The 21,877-nt window shown below is 39.4% G+C and overlaps 1 protein-coding gene across 1 annotated transcript in view; it reads left to right on the top strand.

The window, feature by feature from the left end:
- The first annotated feature begins 21,312 nt into the window (after nt 1-21,312).
- The window catches only part of LOC115776207 (NMDA receptor synaptonuclear signaling and neuronal migration factor-like), a 65,240-nt gene continuing 64,675 nt past the window's right edge, over nt 21,313-21,877 (top strand). The window contains 1 exon segment of the mRNA XM_030723807.1: nt 21,313-21,471. Within this exon segment, the coding sequence (XP_030579667.1) occupies nt 21,401-21,471 (71 nt within the window). The 5' untranslated portion in view covers nt 21,313-21,400.

The following is a 21,877-nucleotide window of genomic DNA, read 5'->3' as shown; positions in this document are numbered from 1 at the left end:
AAAAGGCCAGCTTAAACAACAGAGGCTCTGATCATGGCAGCACAAGAAGCTCTAGATCCATAGGCGCAGGAGTCTACCACAGCCAACAGGACCCAAGGTGCAGACTGTTCCTAGGAGACATTCCAGCATATAGTAGCAGTATGTAAAATGCAAGCTGTGACAGTTTACACTGAGCCATACAACCAAGTGACTGGGTTACTACACAGGAACATCTGTGCTGCATATGGATTAGAAGTCCCCAAGTCTCAATGGGAGACACCACCACGGGTAGTTGAGAATAACAGGGCTAGGGTGCTGTGTGACTTCAAGTTCCAGACAGACAATCAGCTGCTGGCCAAACAACCAGACATACTGGTGGTTCATAAAGAGCAGAAGACTGCAGTTATGATAGATGTGAAATTCCCAGCAGACAGCAAAATCAGAAAGAATGAGCATGAGAAAATAGAGAAGTACGAGACGCTGAAATAATAACTGGTGGTACCAGAGGTAAAAGGAGTGTTGTGAGCTGTAACCCCCAAATTGGAAGAGTGGCTCCAACAGATTCCAGGCACAACAGAGGTCTCTGTCCAGTTCTAGGAACAGCTAAGATACTGTGCAGAACCCTTATAACAATATGTATCACAATGTTTGTCTTTTACAAGCATTATTTTCTAACTCTGATTTATTGTAAAACAACAGAAAATGTCCATTATTCCTGTCAAACTTTGCTTTTGCGGATTTTAGAATGATTTTTTTTTTTTTGCCAATTTACTGTTTTTCTTTTAATTAAACATTTGGCAATTTTTGAAGAGGAAACAGGTTGTTAAAAATTTAAAACCTAAATAAAAAACAAAAAACACTAGTAACTGGCATTACATGGGAAACTGATACATATAATATGTTCATAATATGTAATAAATATATAAATCAAATTTTTGGGATCAATAATATATATTTTTAGTTTGTTTACATGTACAGAACTAGTAAAACATCATTTAAACCCAAAGACAAGATAAAAGTGGAAATTTGTTACCTACTGTAATCATTGTGACACGTATCAAAAAGGATTTACATGTTTTCTACCAAAGTCCTTTTTGTTTTCTCCAAAACACAAGGTTAGGGCTAAAGGCTGAGGTCATCACCGATGGTAGCTTAAATCTCACACAGTTTAAAAGCATGCCCCATTTGAGATTTGGATGTGTAGAAGAACATCAGCTGATGACCCAGCTGATGTGGGCAGGCACTGAGATTAGATCATCTTCCCAGAGTGTGTCTGAAATTGACTTAGTGGACTGCTTGAATCTAACACTACACTTTACTGGAAAAGCCTTCTGACTGCCTTGCAAGTCAGACTGACCTGTTAGACTTTTGTATTATTTTCTGTTTTATTGTTTTTTGTAAAATAGATGCCGTCCAATCATCTAAGACCTACCACCTTACTGTAAGTTGATCAATCAAGTAACCATACAAAACCACATGCTGGACAAAAGACATCAGTATGACAAACATTCCCACTGCTGCTTCGGGGCTTGCTGGATACTCATCCAGTATAAATCCACAGGGAAATTATTACCAGGCCCAAACTGACAGGTTGGTGACCACAAAGTAGCAGACAGTATTACTTCAGGACAACGGTTACTCACTCTGGTTTATTACAGTCACTGTAGACTAAATAATGTTTAAGGCATCTGGAGTATCAGGTGGCATGTAAACCAGCATGCAATATCAATTAAGGCCAAATTAGGCTGGTACATTCCTACTGAGGCTACAGGTTCACTAATGGAAACTTGCAATAGTAATAATCCTTCTATCACCGTACATGTAAAACACAGCAATAAGGTGCGACAGCCACACTCCAGCTCTTAGAAGGCTGCCAGAAAGCATTCTGGGTAATATGCTTGAGCAGTGTAGTGTTATGCAGAAGTTAAGAAACTATAAATTCAAAAAGACTGGCCCATTGTTCGTCAGTTAATTCTATTAAAATGCTTCAAAAGGCACCAATGGACAAGCCAGAGAGGTCCAGTTCAGTGACTCGGCTTAGTTATAGTATGAGAGACCAGTAGTGACCACTGGCTACAGCTCTGTGTTGTTTCAGTCAAACCAGCCACATCACCAACTTCACACCTGACTGTATCCAGATGAGTTATAAAAAAAACTCACCCACTGAAGGGGAAATTATCCATAGACGCTGAAAGCATTTTTGTACTGGGCTGTAAACATGCAATTTTCTAGCATTGGATTCTTTAAAGGTACGGTGTGGAAAATCTCACTGCTGGATGTCTGCAGATTGCAGACTGCAATCAGCTGAATTCTGTTTTCTTACCCCTCCCAGTTCAAGTGCATAATCCTGAATATAGTGGCCACTGTAGGACAAAACACCTTAAAGGACCCAAGTGTCTGAATTAGAAACTGGAATGTTAGGAGGTGAAATCTGTTTTTGTTACAAAACATTAATCTCTCTAATGATGCTGTTAGGCTACTAGTAAAACTAGCTGTAGCATTATGGCCTTGACTTTAATCAGGCAGGAGAGACCAAAAAACATAAAATTTAGACTGTTCAACTTGTCAAGTAGAAAACCGCCGACTTCAGTCTTACTTTTAAAATCCTCTGCAACAACTTCCATCTGCTTACTGTACCAATATTTATTTTTGTGTTAGCCCAAGACTGATCATGTTGTCTCTTTTTTTGTGTGTGGCCCCTCCTCAGTGATAAAACATAGATATGATCTGTCATATATTGAGGCTGAAGCTGCAAACACAGGTTAAAATTTGCCTCCACAGCAGGCAAACACCTCTGAACACCTCTGAGTTCTTTTCTCCTCCACCTTTGGTGTGGCCACTCTCTAGCCACAAACATAAAACACAATTAGGTGGAATGGTAATGCCCATCTCAGTCACTGTATTCAAGATGGGGGGGGGGGGGGGGGGCAACATGGTGGCTCCCACAAACCGGCACCTGGTCCTATATATTTTTATGGATTTTGAGTTTATGACAATGCATGAATTTGTTGGAAGACAGTTACACTGTATATTTGTGATCAATGTATATTCATGAGTACAATATCCTTTTCTTTCTATTAAATAACCTCAAAAGGTGACTTACTGTACCTTTAAGAACTGACTCACTTTTGGAGTCAGTTTCAACTTGCCAAGAGAGAAACTATAGTTTTAGTTGCTCCTGTCTCAGCTCCATTTTTCATCCTCAGAGGTGGCCACTTGATGTTACAGTACATTTTACAATAGATACAGTTCTCAAGTTTATTTTTCCCCTGAGTACTTATTTTATATCCATCCATCCATTTTCTGCTCCTTAACCAGTGCCAGATCACAAACGCAACAGCATAAGTGTAGAAGCCCAGACCTTCGTCTCCCCAGCCACCTCCTCCAGCTTATCAGGGCAACAACTCATCGCTGACCCAGAGTGGGCAGTCCACGCTTTTCCAGCTGAGAACCATGACCTCAAACTTGGAGGTGCTAATTCTCATCCCTCCCACCTCATACTTGACCACTCCAGTGAGAGCTGGATGCCAAAACCTGATGAAGACAACAGAACCACATCATCTGGAAAAAGCAGAGATGAGACTGATTTTCTCTCTTTCACACTTTATACCCCTCCAAATAAAAAGGCTCCTCTGGGCTTTCTTTGGAGCCTCACTTCAAAGTGAAAACATATGCATATAAATCCCATAAAAATCCCAGAAATATGCATCCAGCTTGCATATGTTTGCTCACCTGTGATAATCAGCACATAATGTTGTGGACGGGAACAGATGACAAGTCATGTCTGTTTTACATTAATAATCTCATCAAGAACTTCAGAACTTTATAGAGAATATTATCTCACTGATTCCAGATTTGAACTCACAACAACTCATTTTTGGAGGAGATGTAAATTGTGTAATTAATCCTGCTTTGGATCGCTCTAATCCCAAATCTACAAACCCCTCAAACATGGCCAAATTAACATCTGCTTGGATGTGTTGACCCCTGGCAGCTATTCTTCCCACAAGGTAAAGTCTTTTCTTTTTTCTCCCCTGTACATCACTCATACAGTAGAATTGATTATTTTTTTATTGACAGAATCCTACTCCCCTTTGTCACAAATGTTGAATACTCAACCATAGTTGAATCAGATCATGCTCCTGTACTATTAGATTTTGCACTCCCTTGTTGTAATCTGGAATGCCCCCCTTGGAAAATGGACAGAAACCTACTAGCTGACAAAGCCTTTTGCAAACTGATATCCCAAAAAATTGATGAATTTATTAAATTTAACAAAAAAGGATAACGTCTCCCCATCCCTTCTTTGGGAAACACTAAAAGCAGTGATCAGGGGTGAGATTATATCATATTCTTATACGATATAATCTTAGATTATATTGGGGTGGCTGTAGCTCAGTAGGTAGAGCAGGTCACCTACTGATCAGAAAGTCAGCGGTTCGATTCCTGGCTACTCCAGGCTATATGCCAATGTATCCTTGGGCAAGATACTTAACCCCAAGTTGCTCTCCGATCGTCCCGTCGGAGTATGAATGTGTGTGAATGATAGTTAATTAAAAAGCACTTAGCTTAGCAAACATGGAAGTGCTTGTATGAATGGGAGTGCATGGGTGAATGTAAACATGTTGTAATAGCGCTTTGAGTGCTCATACTGAGTAGAAAAGCGCTATATAAGAGCTAGTCCATTTAACATTCTTCCGATATTAAAAAACAAACAGAGCTAAACAAGAGGAGCTCATGAGGTTGATAAAAGCGATAGATGCTCAATACACTAGCTCCCCCTCCTCCATACTCTACAAAAAGAGGCTCGACCTTCAAACACAGTACAATCTATTGTGAACTGAAAAGACAGAACAACTCCTGTTAAAGTCACGAGGATATTATTACGAACATGGAGACAAAGCGGGCCGACTCCTAGCCCATCAACTTAAGTGCCACTCAGCTTCGCAACAAATTCAGCAAATAAGGAAACAAAATGGTGAATTAACTACTGACCCAGTAGAAATCAATGAAAAATTTACCTTATTCTACTCAAAGTTATACACATCAAAATTGACAAAAGATATCACTGATATGGAAAATTTCTTTGACAAACTTCAGACTCCTTCAATAAGTACAACACATAAGGCCGAGACTGAACTCCCATTAAAACATATAGAAATCACCAATGCAATAAAGGCAACGCACAACGGTAAATCACCTGGTCCTGATGGATACCCAATAGAATTCTATAAAAAATTCGCCGATAAACTATCAACAACCCTACTCGACATGTTTTATGACTCTCTGTCCCGTGGCCTACTTCCACGTACATTAACCGAAGCATCGATCACTCTACTGTTAAAATCAGGGAAAGTTAACACAGAATGCAGCTCATATCGACCCATCTCACTTCTCAGCAGTGATGTAAAGATTTTAGCTAAAGCGCTGGCCTCTCGTCTAGAAACCACGATGCGTGATGTGATCTCTGCAGATCAAACAGGCTTTATTTTGGGGCGTCATTCATTCACAAATATCCGCAGATTCCTAAACATCATTCACTCTCCTGCGTCTACGCTGGTGCCTGAGGTGGTTATATCACTGGATGCGGAGAAAGCTTTTGATATGGTCGAATGAGGATATTTATTTACATGCTTAAAGAAATTTGGTTACGGTCCAAATTTTATCTCTTGGCTCGAACTCCTGTACTCCTCACCCCTAGCCTCTGTATTTACAAATGGCAATCACAGTACTTTCAGCTTTCTAGAGGGACTCGTCAGGGATGCCCCATCAGCCCATTACTATTTGCCCTGGCCATAGAACCCTTGGCTATCACACTTAAATCATTGCCATCAATTAGTGGAATTTACAGAGGGGTGAGGAACACAGAGTATCCTTATATGCAGATGATTTGGTGATATATGTATCAGATCCCCTCTGGAGTGTGCCTGATATTATCCATGCTCTCAATAGATTTGGTAAATTCTCCGGGTACAAATTAAACCTCCACAAAAGTAAGTGCTATCCTACAAATGACCTGGCACTTCATATACAGGATGGTGCCCTACCATTTCAAATGTCTAGGAATGGCTTTAAGTATTTGGGTATCAATATAACAAGAGGGATGCAGAAGCTTTATCAGGATAACTTTTGCTCACTGTTTGATAAAGTCAAATCTGACCTGCAGAAATGGAAAACTCTCCACCTATCCTTAGCAGGAAAAGTGAACTGTATTAAAATGAACATGCTCCCCAAATTTCTTTACCTGTTTCAATGTATCCCACTTTATCTTCCCAAATCCTTTATTAAATCAATTGATAAAGCCTTTATTTCATTTATTTGGAATGGAAAGAAACCTAGGGTACGGCTAGAGCTGTTACAGAGACCTAAATCAAAAGGTGGCCTGGCTCTACCAAATCTTTGTCATTATTATTGGGCTGCAAATGTTCAAGATTAAGTATACATTTAGAGGGTCCAGAGACAAGTTCTTCTCTGTCTGGAATCCAGTACTACTGTCACATCTAGCTGGACTTCAAACCATGCCTCATAAGTAAACATCTAGCAGTCTGCTCTCCTCCATGTCTTCATATATATTTGTTCTTTTCAGGTGTTCGTGCACAGTTTTTTTTTAATTCCTGTTTTTCTTTTTTAATATGTGTATGCAAATGTGTATGTTGAAGGAATTTTAAATAATAAGTGTGTGTGTCTGCTGTTTAAGCCTTTAGGTTTCTGCGTGTTCGTTTCATCGAACAGGAATGACACAAATCAATCAGAAAAAGGAGTCCAATTATTAAATTTAATAAAGACATTTCAAACAGTTCAGATATCTGGGTCAGACTGCATGCCATGGGAGATGGCATGAAGTACTGGCACATTCTAATTCAACTTACAGTTTCATATAGTCACAGTATATCAGTCTTGATTACATCATTTACAAAACAGAATGTTGAAAGCAGAGAATTTCAACAACAGGGTGACCTCGAAGTCTCCATTTCTATCATTGTTTACTCTTCATAAGTGTGGTTCGTTGTACAGTCAGAATACAAAGTTCATGATGACACGGAACATTATAAGCTTCTGTATTTTAATCAGTTATGTTATTTTCCAGACAAATTTCTCAGGGAAGTAATTGTATGTAAGATATATATGTGGCATATATCATGAATAGCCCTACAATGTACGCGTGTGTATATGTTTGCATATTTGAAAATACTCTTTTTCTTTTAATTAATGTAACCTTACTTGTTATTTGAATGGGTGAGTGTCCTGTATGTTAATAGAAGGGAGGGATGGGTGGGTTGGAGGGTCATTACATTTAGGTATTTCTTTTTCAAAATAAGGAAACTATGAGCATTGTTTTGGGGACATTTTAACTATGTCTGTGTTTATGTATACTTTGAGATGTTTAATGCTCAATAAAACATATATACAAAAAAAATAATCTCATCAAGCACTAATGTGCACTTTAATATGTCATAAGGTTGTAGAAACCCCCAAAAATGTAGTTAACGCAGGAGAAGAAAAAAATGCTTTGTTTCTTCAGTAGAACTTCACATCCTCTCTTGCCCTAAAGCTGCAGTGTACACATTTTCCACCTGAGGTAGTACAGCTGCAGCATATGAAATCTGTCAAAGTGATTAGGATCCTAGCTTTGAACCAGGTCAGAGGGCTGAAGTCCCAGCCCTCGGTCTGCGCTTATTCAAAGCCCAAATTCAGTGGAGATGAATTGAAAGACATTTTAAAGACTAAAATATTTTGGGTTGGAGTTCATTGTGTCAGTCTGTAAAATAATTATTTACACCATGTCAACAGTTACAACCCAGCTAGAAATGCAGTTGACAGTGTTGGACAGATGTAATCTAGAGACTTGCTGGGTACTCATACAACTCGCTATCTGGGACATACAAACTCATACAGTACACTGCTTAGGGGTGGTCAGGAGAAATTTGATGGTTTTTTCACTGTATTTAAGAAAAAAGTCAAAGTACAACCTCACAATGCTCTTAAATAGTTTTGTTGCTTTTTCTTTACAGTCCACATGAATAATAAAAATCTATGAGATCAAATAACTGTAAGACTAATCAAACTAATCATTTAATGGATGGAACACTCCAGTGTGCTGTGACTCATACAATAAAAGCAATCAGAGACAGTGCCACCACCACCACCACACACACATCCACCCACATTACCAAAAATGATTTACTATTAGCTGACAATGGTGACTGGTGGAGGAATTTTTAAAGAAGAATTCCTTTAGCAAAAGCCTAACGTTAGAATAAAATGGAATGCACAATCCTGTGCAGGAAAGGAAATGAGAAAAGGATCATATACATCGTATACAGCAGTTTGACTACTGAGCATCTTATACAGCAGACTGCTCTGACAGAGATATCTGACATTGTTTCCAAATTTTCACAAGACGTTCATATAACGTCCGAACCATAAAGATGTAACAGATATAAAAACTGATTAAATAAAATCACAGCAAAAAAAAAAAATTCCATGACCAGTGAACGCCAAACAGGTCATATTTGACCCAAACAATGTGTAGAGTTACAAGACACAAAGCCCATTTCAGTAATAAGAATTTAAGAGCTTTTTGTTTAATATAAAGAGGGGGGAAGAAGCACCCAATGCATTCCATCTCACCAGGGAAAGGAGATCATGCCATGGCCTAGGAAGATATAACTCCTTCCCAGGCCATGGCAGGTTCTATTGTTTTACTGATGACGGCACAGATAGCAGCCAAATAAATTCAGATTCATCCAGACATAGTTTGTTTGGATAAGTGCAAAGAAAGTCCCCTCATTCTTCCTGAGCAAGTCTTCATTCTACAACTTTATACCATAAACTGGAAAAAACTAGAATGTCTCAGAATGGTCAGTCAGTCACAAACTGTGGTGAGCAGTTTACCTACAGAAAGGTGAATGAAGACAGAGTTCTCATAAAATTGAGTGATCTTAAAAAGGATTCCCAAGAAGACATAAAAGGTTTAGTTCAGTCATAACCATTGTAGGCAAAAGCAGACTGACATTTCCATCTGCAGTTTTTTGTATTGGGTGGCATCGCTCTATTCTGACCTTCCATGCACATGTGTGAAGCAGCAGCAAGCCCCCAGTAAAGAACAAAGCAGGTGTTAATGAGAACAGCTATGACATTCATTTAGTGAGAAACAGTATGGGGAATGGGTGAGTGTTGCAAAGTGGCTTGCAGACATGAAGCAAAGGTGAGCAGAGCACTTTAACAAGACTCCAGCTTTAACAGCATGCCTTGTATGAGATAACCAAATGGATATGCAGACAGGACTGTCAGTGGCTCTTTATTACTGCTTTAGAGTAATTACTGCATAAAATATAATTACTTTATGCAGTAATTGCTCTAAAGGACTGTGTGAAAAATACCTAACACTTATCTTGATCCTATGCTATCAAAATATGTATTTTAAAAAAATGTTCTCCAGAGTCTTGGCAATTGGGAAGAAAGTAATCATTCAAACTGGTATACATCAAAACATATTTACTGTACATTTTTCACAATAATTGTTAAGGTTAAAGTTCAGAGCTGGGGTTGAGGCCATTACCAGTGACGATGACATAGACCTCACTGGGTTCATTCCTTTGGTATTTAGCAATTAAATTACTTGTCATGCTTTCAGTTTAAATCCAAATTAACAATCATCACATTTCATTTTACTTTAAATATCGATTTGCAGGGGACTGATTGGAAACCTGTAGAACCTAATATTTGCATGTTACGCTTCACCATATCCTGTTCTGTGTATGAATCAATTACACTTTGTATTTATACTTGATTCCTATTTGACTCTTAGCTGTTTCCTATAGAGCTGGTTGTTGACTTAAAATAGAATCAAACAGAATTGCTTTCTAATTATTTCTAAAATGATTAATTAGTAGATGAATTGCAGTGGATAACTGATGCTTGCATTTCAGGACAAACAGACTAATTACTCTGAAATGAAGCAACAAGTAATTTCCACACAGACAATATTGAGCTGAAAGTATAGATATAGTAGCCCTAGAACACTAAAGTGAGTTTCATAACGGTATCACTTTCACGTGGCTGAAAATCACCCGATGTTAGTTTCTAGGGTTAAGCATGATTATTCATTTTACATTCATTGTGCCACTGATAAATTAAAGCTTCTATTAGTGAATTTATTTTAGTGTGAAATTTTATCCAGATTCAAAAGCCCACATAATGCACTCAGAGGTCATATGAAGACAGTAATGAAACCTGGTTTCAGGCTATATATTTCCCCTATCAACTAAGGCTCCCAGGTAAGATTGCACTGTTTAATGCCCCAAGACCCCCATAAAACTTCCCTCAATCAGCCGTAGAATTGTGCATCTGCCAGCTGACATTGAGCAGCCCTTCTGGGAAGTTCACCCTCAGCTTATAGAACGTTTCTGGTTATGTTTTTTTCAGCTCTCCTGTGTCTGTCATTCTGCTTCAGATGCTGTACCCTCATTACTCGATCTCCACGTTGGAGATGCAGACAACATCAATGCCGGTGATCAGTAGTATTATGCTGCTTTTTAACCTGAAAAGTAGCCCTCAGCTAAATCATAATTACCTCTTATTATCATACCAGACAAAGAACAGCACCTACTTTTGCTAAAAGGTGTCAAACAAGTATAGGTTTCCTGCTAGTTTTGAGTGCATTGATGTTTTTTTTGTTTTTTGTTTTTTTTGGGGGGGGGGGTCTTACTGTTGTTAAAGTGTTACATGTGGTGCAGCTTCTACAAACTGTAGAATTTCAGTCTCTGCTATGGAACATGCCTGGTAGAGTCACAGATAGAAGGCAAACATGAGCAGCAAAAGAAAAAAAAAGGAAAGGAAAGGAAAGGAAAGGAAAGGAAAGGAAAGGAAAGGAAAGGAAAGGAAAGGAAAGGAAAGGAAAGGAAAGGAAATGGCTGCTTAAATATTAATACAGTCGATTTGTTAAAGTGCTCTGCTCATCATTGGCAAAACAGATTCACGTGCTGCAGGAGGATACAAAGAGGGAGGAAACAAGACAAAGGAAAGCAAGTTGATGAGGAAGGAGGAAAGGGTGCAGTGAAAGATGGGGGGGTGAATGTTCCATTTCCTCACATGCATACAGTGCGAAGTTGATATGATACTGCTTTGTAGAAGCTGGGTTGGCTAATTCGTCTTCCTGGTGTGCTCCTCTGAGCTCATTAGGATGAAAAAACATTGATATTTTAGTCATGTATTCAGTCTTGAAGCCAAACCAAGCCAAGCCAGCACTCCCGACACTGCACAACCAGGCTACTTTGAAGTCTGGCCACATTGCCTACTTTGTATACTCATCAGTCAGAATTATTCCTCACTTAACTTTGTAGGTTTGGGTGATCTGTCTGACAGATGCTGTATTTGGTGGCCTACTGCACTTCACTCCAATAAAGCATGGCATTTAGATTCATAGCTGCATTCATAGCTGCTCTCAATGTGATCCAAACGCCTGACATGTACACATTGGAGTATATGCTTGATTCAGATTTTTTTTTTTTACAAAACCCGTGCATGGCTGATATGCAGTGAGCATCATCAGAATTGAAAATTAATTTGCAAGAATTCACAGATTCACAGGCTATATATATAAAAATCAGGGCTGGACAAGTTTGCTGATATGTGATCTTGACGTTTATGGCTATTGCACTGAGATACTGCTTGATCAATGCGCGTAGCTTTTCCTAACCAGTAACATATTACCGTATTTTTCGGACTATACGTCGCTCCGGAGTATAGGTCGCACCAGCCAAAAAATGCATAATAAAGAAGAAAAAAACATATATAGGTCGCACTGGACTATAAGTCGCACTTTTTTTGGGGGGGGGGGGTTGATAGAATCTGAGACCCAGAGCAGAAATTCCATCTTGAACGGCAATTTAAAATAATTAAAGATTAAAGAACAGGACGAACACGGTTACGCCTACGTTATGCTAACGTAACACATTCAGCTACATGACGCACAACAAACACGTGTTCGGTATGTTAACGTAACATTAAGTTATTCAGATAACCATAGCATAAAGAACATACTAACAAGTTAACCAAACCATCAATCCATTGAATTCTTCATCCTCGGTGTCACTTCTAAACAATTCCGTACACTCCGTAGACGAAGCGCCGCTTCCTCTTCTGTGTCGCGTTAGTCAGACTCGTCGTCAGCTGCAGTTCCAATTATTCCAGCCTTTCTGAATCCCAACAGGATGGTTTGTCACTGAAGCCCATGTTTTCTTGATCCATCCAATGACTTCCAGGAAAGTTGGGTGGCGCATTCTCCCAGTTGCCGTTAAGCTGTGCTCTCCATCCATCATCCACTGCGCCCACAGGTTACGCCAGACTGCCTTAAAGCTGCAGTTCACGGAGATGTCAAGTGGCTGGAGTATTTTGGTTCATGTGTTATAAATGTCACATATACGTCGCTCCGGAGTATAGGTCGCACCCCCAGCCAAACTATGAAAAAAAGTGCGACTTATACTCCGGAAAATACGGTAATCATATGTTATTGCAAGGGCAGAAACCCACAAAAATTATTAAAGGTGAAGCTCAAACAAAGTTAAGCACATTGTGGAATTAATGGTGATGGCAAGCTGAGCAGCAATATGAAGCTGAAAATTTCCCTTCATGCTGCGTAGACACTGAATTTAAAAAGAAAAAAATATCCAAAAATAAAAGCCTGTGAATTTTTGGCAAGCAATCTAATTTGGTGTTAGTGTTTCAGCTTGAAAAAGAAATGTGTAAACCTTACTCTTAAATGTGCAAACATCATGAGAGCACATTGCTGGCTCTCTGTAGCTGGATAGTCAATGCATTGACCGTCATGGGGCAATAAACACTCGCTTACACACGTCAATCAAGGCAAAAATATTTCTCAGTGTTTCAGCAGTATGCACACATAGCTTTGCAACATTAATTAATCAACAAATTGTTTTCCATGTTTTTCTCTTTATTTGTTTCAGGTATTGTTACATAATGCATTGAAAAGTCTGTCAAAATACAACTATTCATGTAACTCTGGCAGATCTGAAATGTGTTAGAATAATATGAATACATGTCACAATGATGTATGAATACCTGCAGCATCACACAGCATGCAGAAAAAGAGTGATATGCAAACTTTCCCACAATGCACAGCAGAAGTAACTTACTTAACATCAGATGGTCAGGAACAGGGGGCAGGTCCTGGGTTCAAATCCATCACATGACCAGATGTGGAGTTTGCATGTTCTTCACATGTTTATGGGGTACTATCTGGGTACTCCAGTTTCCTCCCACAGTCCAAAGGCGTGCAGTTAGTGGGGTTGCCTTGTGCTGTTTCACACAGGTGTGAATGTGAGTGTGAATAGTTGTGTGACTCTCTGTGTTGGTCCTGTAAAAGACTGGCGACCTCTCCAGGCTGTAACACGCCTTTCGCCCTATGCTAGCTGGGATAGGTTCCAGCCCCTCTGCCCTGAATTGGATAAGTGGAAGAGAATGGATGATCAGGAACTGATGGGAATTATTGGTCTATGTTGTTCTACACACCCATTGGATCAGCTGTTGCACACAGATTACACATATACAGAGGAATAGTTTGCAACAAATGAGCCCTTCTTTGCATGAATCCTACATTCCAGATACAGTAACTCCCCCAAGTCACCACATATGGGTGGCTGTAGCTCAGTAGGTAGAGCAGGTCACCTACTGATCGGAAGGTCAGCGGTTCGAATCCTGGCTACTCCGGGCTACGTGCCAATGTATCCTTGGGCAAGATACTTAACCCCAAGTTGCTCTCCGACCGTTCTGTCGGAGTATGAATGCGTGTGAATGTTAGGTAATTAAAAGCACTTAGCTTAGTAAAAATGGAAGTGCTTGTATGAATGGGAGTGCATGGGTGAATGCAAAACAGGTTGTATAAGCGCTTTGAGTGCTCATACTGAGTAGAAAAGCGCTATATAAGAACTGGTCCATTTACCATTTACCATATGTTGCATCAGAACTCGTCTATTTGCCTTGTGCTGTTTCACACAGGTTTGAATGCACGTGCATGTGTAATATCCACACTTATGCTGTATGAATCTTTGTCAGATTACAAGTAACAAGCTGTACTGTGTTGTTAATTAATGACTTGCACCCTCATCACATCTGCTTGTGACCCACTAATTTGTGCTGCTCCTGATAGATTGTGTTGGTCATTACTGGCCATTATGCATTAGTCAGTATCTGTATTCATAAATTATTTTGTCATTAGTAGATCATTTGAAAAGCTTTCCTAACCCAGCCTTACTCTATTAGACCCGCTTAGTATATCCGCCACTGAGTTTCTGGATTGTGTTTTAATCTGAACAGGCAGAGCCTGAGACAGTTGGAAACAATGATGCAGAGACCCACATTCACTTCCTGATTAGGTAGCAAGCAAGTAGTATTGATTTGTATTCAACTTTTCACTGACAGGAGTCATAAAGTGCTCTACAGGAGAAAGAAAAGAGAAGATCAAATAAAAAGAAATTGAAGACAGGAGATAAGCGAGTATAACATGAAAAAGGGAAATGTATGCAATGTAAAAAATAATTAAATTTAGAAGAATTAGAATTACAATTAGAAGAAAAGGGTACACAATAAATAAAATAGAGCAGTATTCAAGCAGCACAACAATTATTTCTGCTCTATCGCAGAGGTTTTTGTAACCTTATACTGTGTATGTGTATGTATACAAAGTTTGAGATCATTTTTTTCCCCCATTCATTCCTATATGTTTTCACTATTGTTTCTGTCTTTTTAATGGCAGCGCCTCCAGAAGGGGGGTAGCATGGCCACAGTTCACCTATCTCCCCATGTTTGTTTGTCTTCTTGGATGGGTGTTCTGTTAACTGTAATTTCCCCATTGTGGGATCAATAAAGTATTATCATCATCATCAGTACAACAATTAAAGCCAAAAATGTGCACTGCATAAAAGCAGAACTTTAACTCATAAGACCAGAGATTCGGAAAAACCTCAGGCTTTTTGAAGCCTTGGCACATGACCTGTGGAAAGTTCCACCAGCACCTCTGTGTCTTTCAGCAAATTCATAAAAAGAAGCGATTTTTTGATTGTTTGGTCTAAGTAAGAAAGATGACATCTGAAGTCTTAACAATCACAAGTTAAGCCAAATTGCTATAGCTAAGCCACTTTATCCTGTTTGTGTGAGTACTGCTGTGCTTGTATTTGGGGCCATGACAACACTTTCTTTTTCTTTTTGGCTTCTGTTGGATATTTGCTTGTGTACTTGTGATCATTATCCTGTTGCATGACCTAGTTTGCACCAAGCTTTAGCTCTCAGACAGATGGCCTCATATTTGACTCTAGAGCACTGTGATATGCAGAGGTATGAGATGTTTGTGCTAATATGCTGTGTTTGGTTTTCCCAAACATGACCCTGTGCCTTATGGCCAAACATCTCCACTTTGGATTTGTTTGTCCAAAGGACATTGTTCCAGAAGTATTGTGCTTTGTTTAGAAGCAACTTTGGAAACCTAAGCTAAGCTGTGCTGCCATGTTCTTTGTAGAGAGAAAAGTTTTCTCCTGGCAAACTTTTCTATTAAGCCATATTTGTTCAGTCTTTTTCTAATTGTACTGTCATGAACTTTAACATTCAACTTGTTAACTGAGGCCTGTCGAGCCTATGATGTCACGCTTGGGTTTTGTGAAATTAATATTTTGCCTTTTAAAAAAAAACATTTTGAGTAATTGTTATAGTGTATTCAGAATTATTGTCCCTTTACAGACAACACCCAACAGTCAAAAGGACCCCCTGTGAGCAAGTACTTGGAGACAGTGGGAAGGAAAAACTCCCTTTTAAAAGGAAGAAACATCCAGCAGAACCAGGCTCAGGGAGGGGCAGTCATCTGCAGCGACTGGTTGGGGCTGAGGAGAGGGAGACAGGACAAAAGACATGCTGTGGAAGAGAGCCAGAGATTAATAATAACGCATATGCAGATTGGTGTATAAACAAAGTAAAAAAGGTGAATGAAAAGAAACACTCAGTGCATCATGGGAACCCCCAGCAACCTCGGCCTATAGCAACATAACTAAGGGATGGTTCAGGGTCACCTGATCCAGCCCTAACTATAAGCATGACCAAAAAGGAAAGTTTTAAGCCCAGTCTTATAGAGGGTGTCTGTCCAATTGGGAGCTGGTTCCAGAGAAGAGGGGCCTGAAAGCTGAAGGCTCTGCCTCCCATTCTACTCTTAAGTATCCTAGGAACCACAAGTAAGCCAGCAGTCTGAGAGCGAAGTGCTCTATTGGGGTGATACGGTACTATGAGGGCTTTAAGATAAGATGGGGCCTGATTATTCAACACCTTGTATGCAAGGAGAAGAATTTTAAATTATATTCTGGATTTAACAAGGAGCCAAAGAAGAGAAGCCAATGTGGGAGAGATATGCTCTCTCTTTCTAGTCCCCATTAGTATTCTAGATGAAGGGGGCTTTTAGGACAGCCTGATAGTAATGAATTACAATAGTCCAGCCAAGAATCAAGAAATGCACCAATTAGCTTTTCAGCATCACTCTGAGAAAGGATGTTTCTAATTTTAGAAATATTACACAAATGCAAAAAAGCAGTCATACATATTTCCTTAATATGTGCACTGAAGGACATATCCTGGTCAAAAATGATGCCAAGATTTCTCACAGTGTTACTGGGGGCAAAGGTAATGCCACCCAGAGTATCTGGTTAGACACCATGTTTCTATGGTTTGTTGGGCTGAGTACACAAACTTCAGTTTTATTTTAATTTAGAAGCAGGAAATTAGAGGTCATCCAGGCCTTTACTGCAGTTTAACTAATTGATATGTGTCATCCTACTTCATGGACAGATAAACCTGGGTATCATCTGCATAACAATGAAAATGTATGCAATGTTTTCTAATAATACTGCCTAAAGGAAGCATGTATAGTCTAAATAAAACTGGTCCTAGCACAGAACCCTGAGGAACTCTATAAATAACCTTAGTGCATGAAGAAGACTCTCCATTTATATGAACAAATTGGAGTCTATTAGATAAATATGATTCAAACTAGTGCAGATCAGTACCCTTAATACCCATGGCATGTTCTCTCTGTAATAAAATGTTTTGTCAACAGTATCAAAAGCTGCACTGAGGTCCAACAGGACAAGCACAGAGATGAGTCCACTGTCAGAGGCAATTACAAGATCATTTGTAACCTTCATTAATGCTGTTTCTGTACTGTGATGAATTCTGAAACCTGACTGAAACTCTTCAAAAAAAACCTCTACAGATGATCAGTTACAACTATTGTTTCAAGAATTTTTGAGAGAAAAGGTTGGTTATTGGCCTATAATATATATATATATATATATATATATATATATATATATATATATATATATATATATATATATATATATATATATATATATATGGCTGACTTTTTTAAGGGGATGCTCTTAAAAAGCATCCTTTTTATTGGCCATAATTTCTCTGGTGACACTCTTGTAGATCCTTTCACAGCAGATTATTTTACCATGAGAAAAGGCCTCAAGCCTCAAATCTAGAGCTGCGCATTTATACAGGCAGTTCTAAAGAGTAGGTTCAGCACATCTATACTTCTTCCTAATTTGATTTTGTTCACAGTTGGACAGTCTTCCTCATTTTCTTCCATTGATTTTCCCCCAGTCATGACTGCAATAGCAGCTGACTCAAGTCAGCTGCTACCAAGGGGTAAAAAATTTGGCTTTCACCTGATGAAGTGCAGTTTAGAGGAAACTTTGACTGTTCAACATATACTTAAAACTTGCGTTCTCCATAGTAACATAAACATGCATATTGTTTGTTATTGCCTTGGGTCTTTGACTCTAGAGGATTAATGTAGTCACTATGACACAACCCATTGGCTAATGAAGCCTTGGTGCTAAAGCATACCCTTCTGTATCATCCAAATATGGGGTCTAAGTGGGAAAATTATTTTTCAGAATACTATGTTGTATGGGTGGCTGTAGCTCAGGAGGTAGTGCAGGTCACCCACTGATCAGAAGGTCGGCAATTCAATTCCTGGCTACTCCAGGCTGCATGCCAATGTATCCTTGGGCAAGATACTTAACCCCAAGTTGCTCTCCGAAGCAAGCGTTGGAGTGTGAATATTAGATAATAAAAAGCACTTAGCTTAGTTAATCATGGAAGTGCTTGTATGAATGGATGTGAATGGGATAAATGTAAACTTGTTGTATAAGCACTTTGAGTGCTCAAACAGAGTAGAAAAGCGCTATATAAGAACTGGTCCATTTACCATTTATTCAATACGTCTTCCATTTAATGACTGAGGCCATGTCAAGTCATCAGGAAAGTGTTTACCAGCGTCACAGAGCAAGAGAGCTGAATGCAATTTTCCCATAATGTTCTGCACAGCCGGTGGTTTTTCATGAAACCAGAGGATTTGCCCCCTGCTGGCCATTGGAAAGAATGTAAGTTTAAGGCACTCCAACTGACACAGGAAAAAAAAAAGGCAGGGCACACCCCGAACAGATCACCATTCAGGAAACAGAGAAAACAATCCCTCTAACTAAGACTATTTACATCTTTAAAAAATCTCCAAGATACACAGTTATGGTTATCACCAATAATGAATTAGACCTAATGAGCCCTCAGAGGAAACCCATGCAGACTTCATGCTGCGAGGCAACACTAACTACTCCATCTAGCATAAAATCTATTTGTGTTTATTTATATTTATTTATTTTCTAATGTAGTTACTGATGTTATACTAAATTCACTTATCCAGCTATTACCATATGTGTTAAATTAAGATATGCCCACTGCAGGAACAAACACAGCAGTCTGCTGTGCCCATGCATTTCATTAGCAGTGACATTCTGTTTTTTTTTCCTTTATATTAAAATCAGGGGATTAAGAATCCCTGCCCAGAACTCAGGGTGATGATGCTCAGTGTTAGCGATGAGCCCCACAGTGTCTGCCAGTGCTGTTTGTTTGTTTGTTTGTTATATAACATGAAAGGTCATGAGCATTATGTTATATATCTTACATGTGATTTCATAATCACAATAAGGTGATGAGCTGTTTTTTGTTTTGTTTTGTTTTTTCCCAGACTGATTGAATATTGGCATAGAATTGATTTTGTTTCTCCAGAGAGCAAAACATATTCTGTACGCCGTCCAGTTCAGTAGATACTTTAATGGTAGTGGAAATGAAGGTCAAATGACGTGCTTCTGTTTTTCTGTGCTCTGCAGCTGTTAATCTAATCTAATCAGGATCATCCCAAAGTGATTTTTTTGATGCTTTGCTTGAATGTACCATGCAGTTGGTTAAATCATAAGCTATTGCAATGTCCCAAAGTAGCTTAGCCTTTGTGTGAATTAGCAGAAAGTAAAATTAGTTCAGTCATTTTAGAAGATAAAATGTCATAATAAAGTGCAGTTGTGGATAGCCCTTATCACAGAGTGCAGACACTTCAATTAACGCAAACCATGTTAAGTCAGAAACATCCATATTTCTTAGTTGCATGCAGACTGGGGTGTTTCTCAGAAGTAGGACACTCAGTGCTGCCAGTAAAGGCCAGGAGAGATATAGAGAAAACTTTCTATGTATTTTCCAGCAGCAGAGATGCCTCGTTTCATATTGACTTTTATAATAGTGCACATTACAACTTTATAATAATTTCATTCTTTCCTGTATTTGTATTTGTCATAAACAAGGAATAAGTAAGAAAGCAGACAACAAAAAAATGGGGTGGCATGATCTGAAGCATCTGTCAGATATGGTGGAGACAGTGTTATTGCATGGGTATGTATGGCTGCCAGTGTTTGTTGTAACTGCTAATAGATTTAGCAGGATCAATTCTGAAGTGTAGAGGGCAGATTTAGTCAAATGCTGCAAACCTGATTGGACAGTGCTTCGCAGTGCAAATAGATAATGACCCAAAGCATACTGCAAGAGCAGCCGAAGAGATTCTCACCTGATCAGCTGATCTCCACCCAATAGACTGCGCTTTTCAGTCACTGAAGACAAAATCAAATGGCAGAGAGATCCACAAGCAACTAAAGGTGGCTGCATTAAAGGACTGGCCAAGGAGCAAAGGTACAATAACATTTACAGATGTCCATGGGTTTTTAGACTCCACGCAGTCATTGACAGCAAAGGAAGTATTAAAAACAATCCTAATGTTTAAAATGATGTTAGTTTGTCCAATTGCTTTTGGGCTCTAGATGAGAGATTCGCATGCACCCAATGTTTGCAGACTCCTGAACAACCACAAAAATGGGCATGGACTAGCTGAGTGCTGTGAGTGAGATGTTGCTAACCCTCTTTTGAGGATCAGTACTGAACAGTGACCCAGTAAACCCAGACACTTGGAACTTTTACAATACAGACTGGGCCACAGACTACATAATGTACTAATGCAAGTCTGAGATGCTTTCACTGTTAAGAGAGGTGTTGTTGAGAGGAAAGACAACTTTGTTTTTTGAGGCAACTGTTTGTTGTGATTATATAAATAAAACTGAACTGAACTGAATTGAATTGAATTGAACTAATAACATATGTCAGAAGTGAACATGGAGTCTTCCAAATGAGGAACAATGAAAAAAAAACGTGCCTGGGAAATTAGATCAAAGTACAGAATATATATAAAGCAAACTGTGCATTTTAAATGCGCTGTCACAACCACCCAAATGTCGCCTTTATACAAAATATATGCCACAACTCACTGTGATATGATGCAACTTTCATTGCACCTCAGACAGACAGGTAACATCTTTAGTGTTGCACTAATGGATCAGTCCTGGATTTAACTTTAAACAAACATTCAAAAACAGTCCCAGTCACAATACATTTATAAACTGTTGGAAACGAAGTAAACCATAAAAAGTATTTCCGTTTGTTTAAAGTGTTAAATTACTGTTTGCACCTGTCTATCCCCACAGTCTCCGAATACCACATGCATTGTTTGCCAGTAATAAGCGGCATGATTACTTGTGGACTCAAGTGTCCACACCTCTTTTCATCTCATATACACCCATGTTATGAAGTAGCGTGTTCTTCTCCTCTCGCTGCTGCCCACCCCGCACCTGCCCGCGCTGTGCGGCAGCCACGAGGGCTGCTCTTCCTTTTATGGTCCGGTTTCCTTCGTGAACGCTTTAGTTGGATGAGGAGAGCAGAGCGCAGCGGTCCACATTCCCTGCATCTTCCAGCTGTGCTGCTGCGCTTTACGCAGAGTCTGCAGCTCCTGTGGAACGTCCAGCTTTGTCAGCCTAAACACGCGGCCGAGATAAACATGAGATAATTAAGGTCGTGAGCCGTGTACACTGATGCTTTTCATTTTGCCGTTTCCTCGCGGTTTTCTGTTTTGTCTGCATCCCTCGCCGACCAATCTGTGGAATGGTCTGCGTTTTCTCCCCTGGGTTGTTTCCACTTCAGCATGGGAACTGCGGTGTCCAAAAGGAAGAATCTGAGGAGTGATGCGATTTCTTCCGTGGCCGCAAAAGTTAGGTGAGTGCGCCCGTGGGAGAGAGGGATGCGAAGCGGAGGTCTAAGCGCTCTGAAACCGACGGAGCGCAGAAGAGAGGGCGAACAGCCGCAGAAGTGATAGTTTGCAGATGATTGCACGCGATTTCCTGAAACGAATTAAAAGAAATAGCTTTCACTTGAAACGCATGGCAGTAGTCTAATATATAATTTATATATTTATTAACGTATATTTCCACATGATGCAAAAACTGCTCCTCGGCTCTTTTGAGTTTGCCTGTTTCAGTTCTTTCATTTTAGCTACTTTAATTGTTGTTCACGTCTTCTTTTAAACTTTTTATGTCTTTTTTAAGTAAAATGAATAAAATGCATGAATCTCTTCTTGTTGGATACCCTTTGCATTAATTATATTTCTGCAACCTTTCATAAG

The sequence above is a fragment of the Archocentrus centrarchus genome, unplaced genomic scaffold (genome assembly GCF_007364275.1).
Source record: "Archocentrus centrarchus isolate MPI-CPG fArcCen1 unplaced genomic scaffold, fArcCen1 scaffold_27_ctg1, whole genome shotgun sequence".
In the NCBI taxonomy this organism is placed as follows: Eukaryota; Metazoa; Chordata; class Actinopteri; order Cichliformes; family Cichlidae; genus Archocentrus; species Archocentrus centrarchus.
This window is presented reverse-complemented; position numbering and strand designations above follow the sequence as displayed.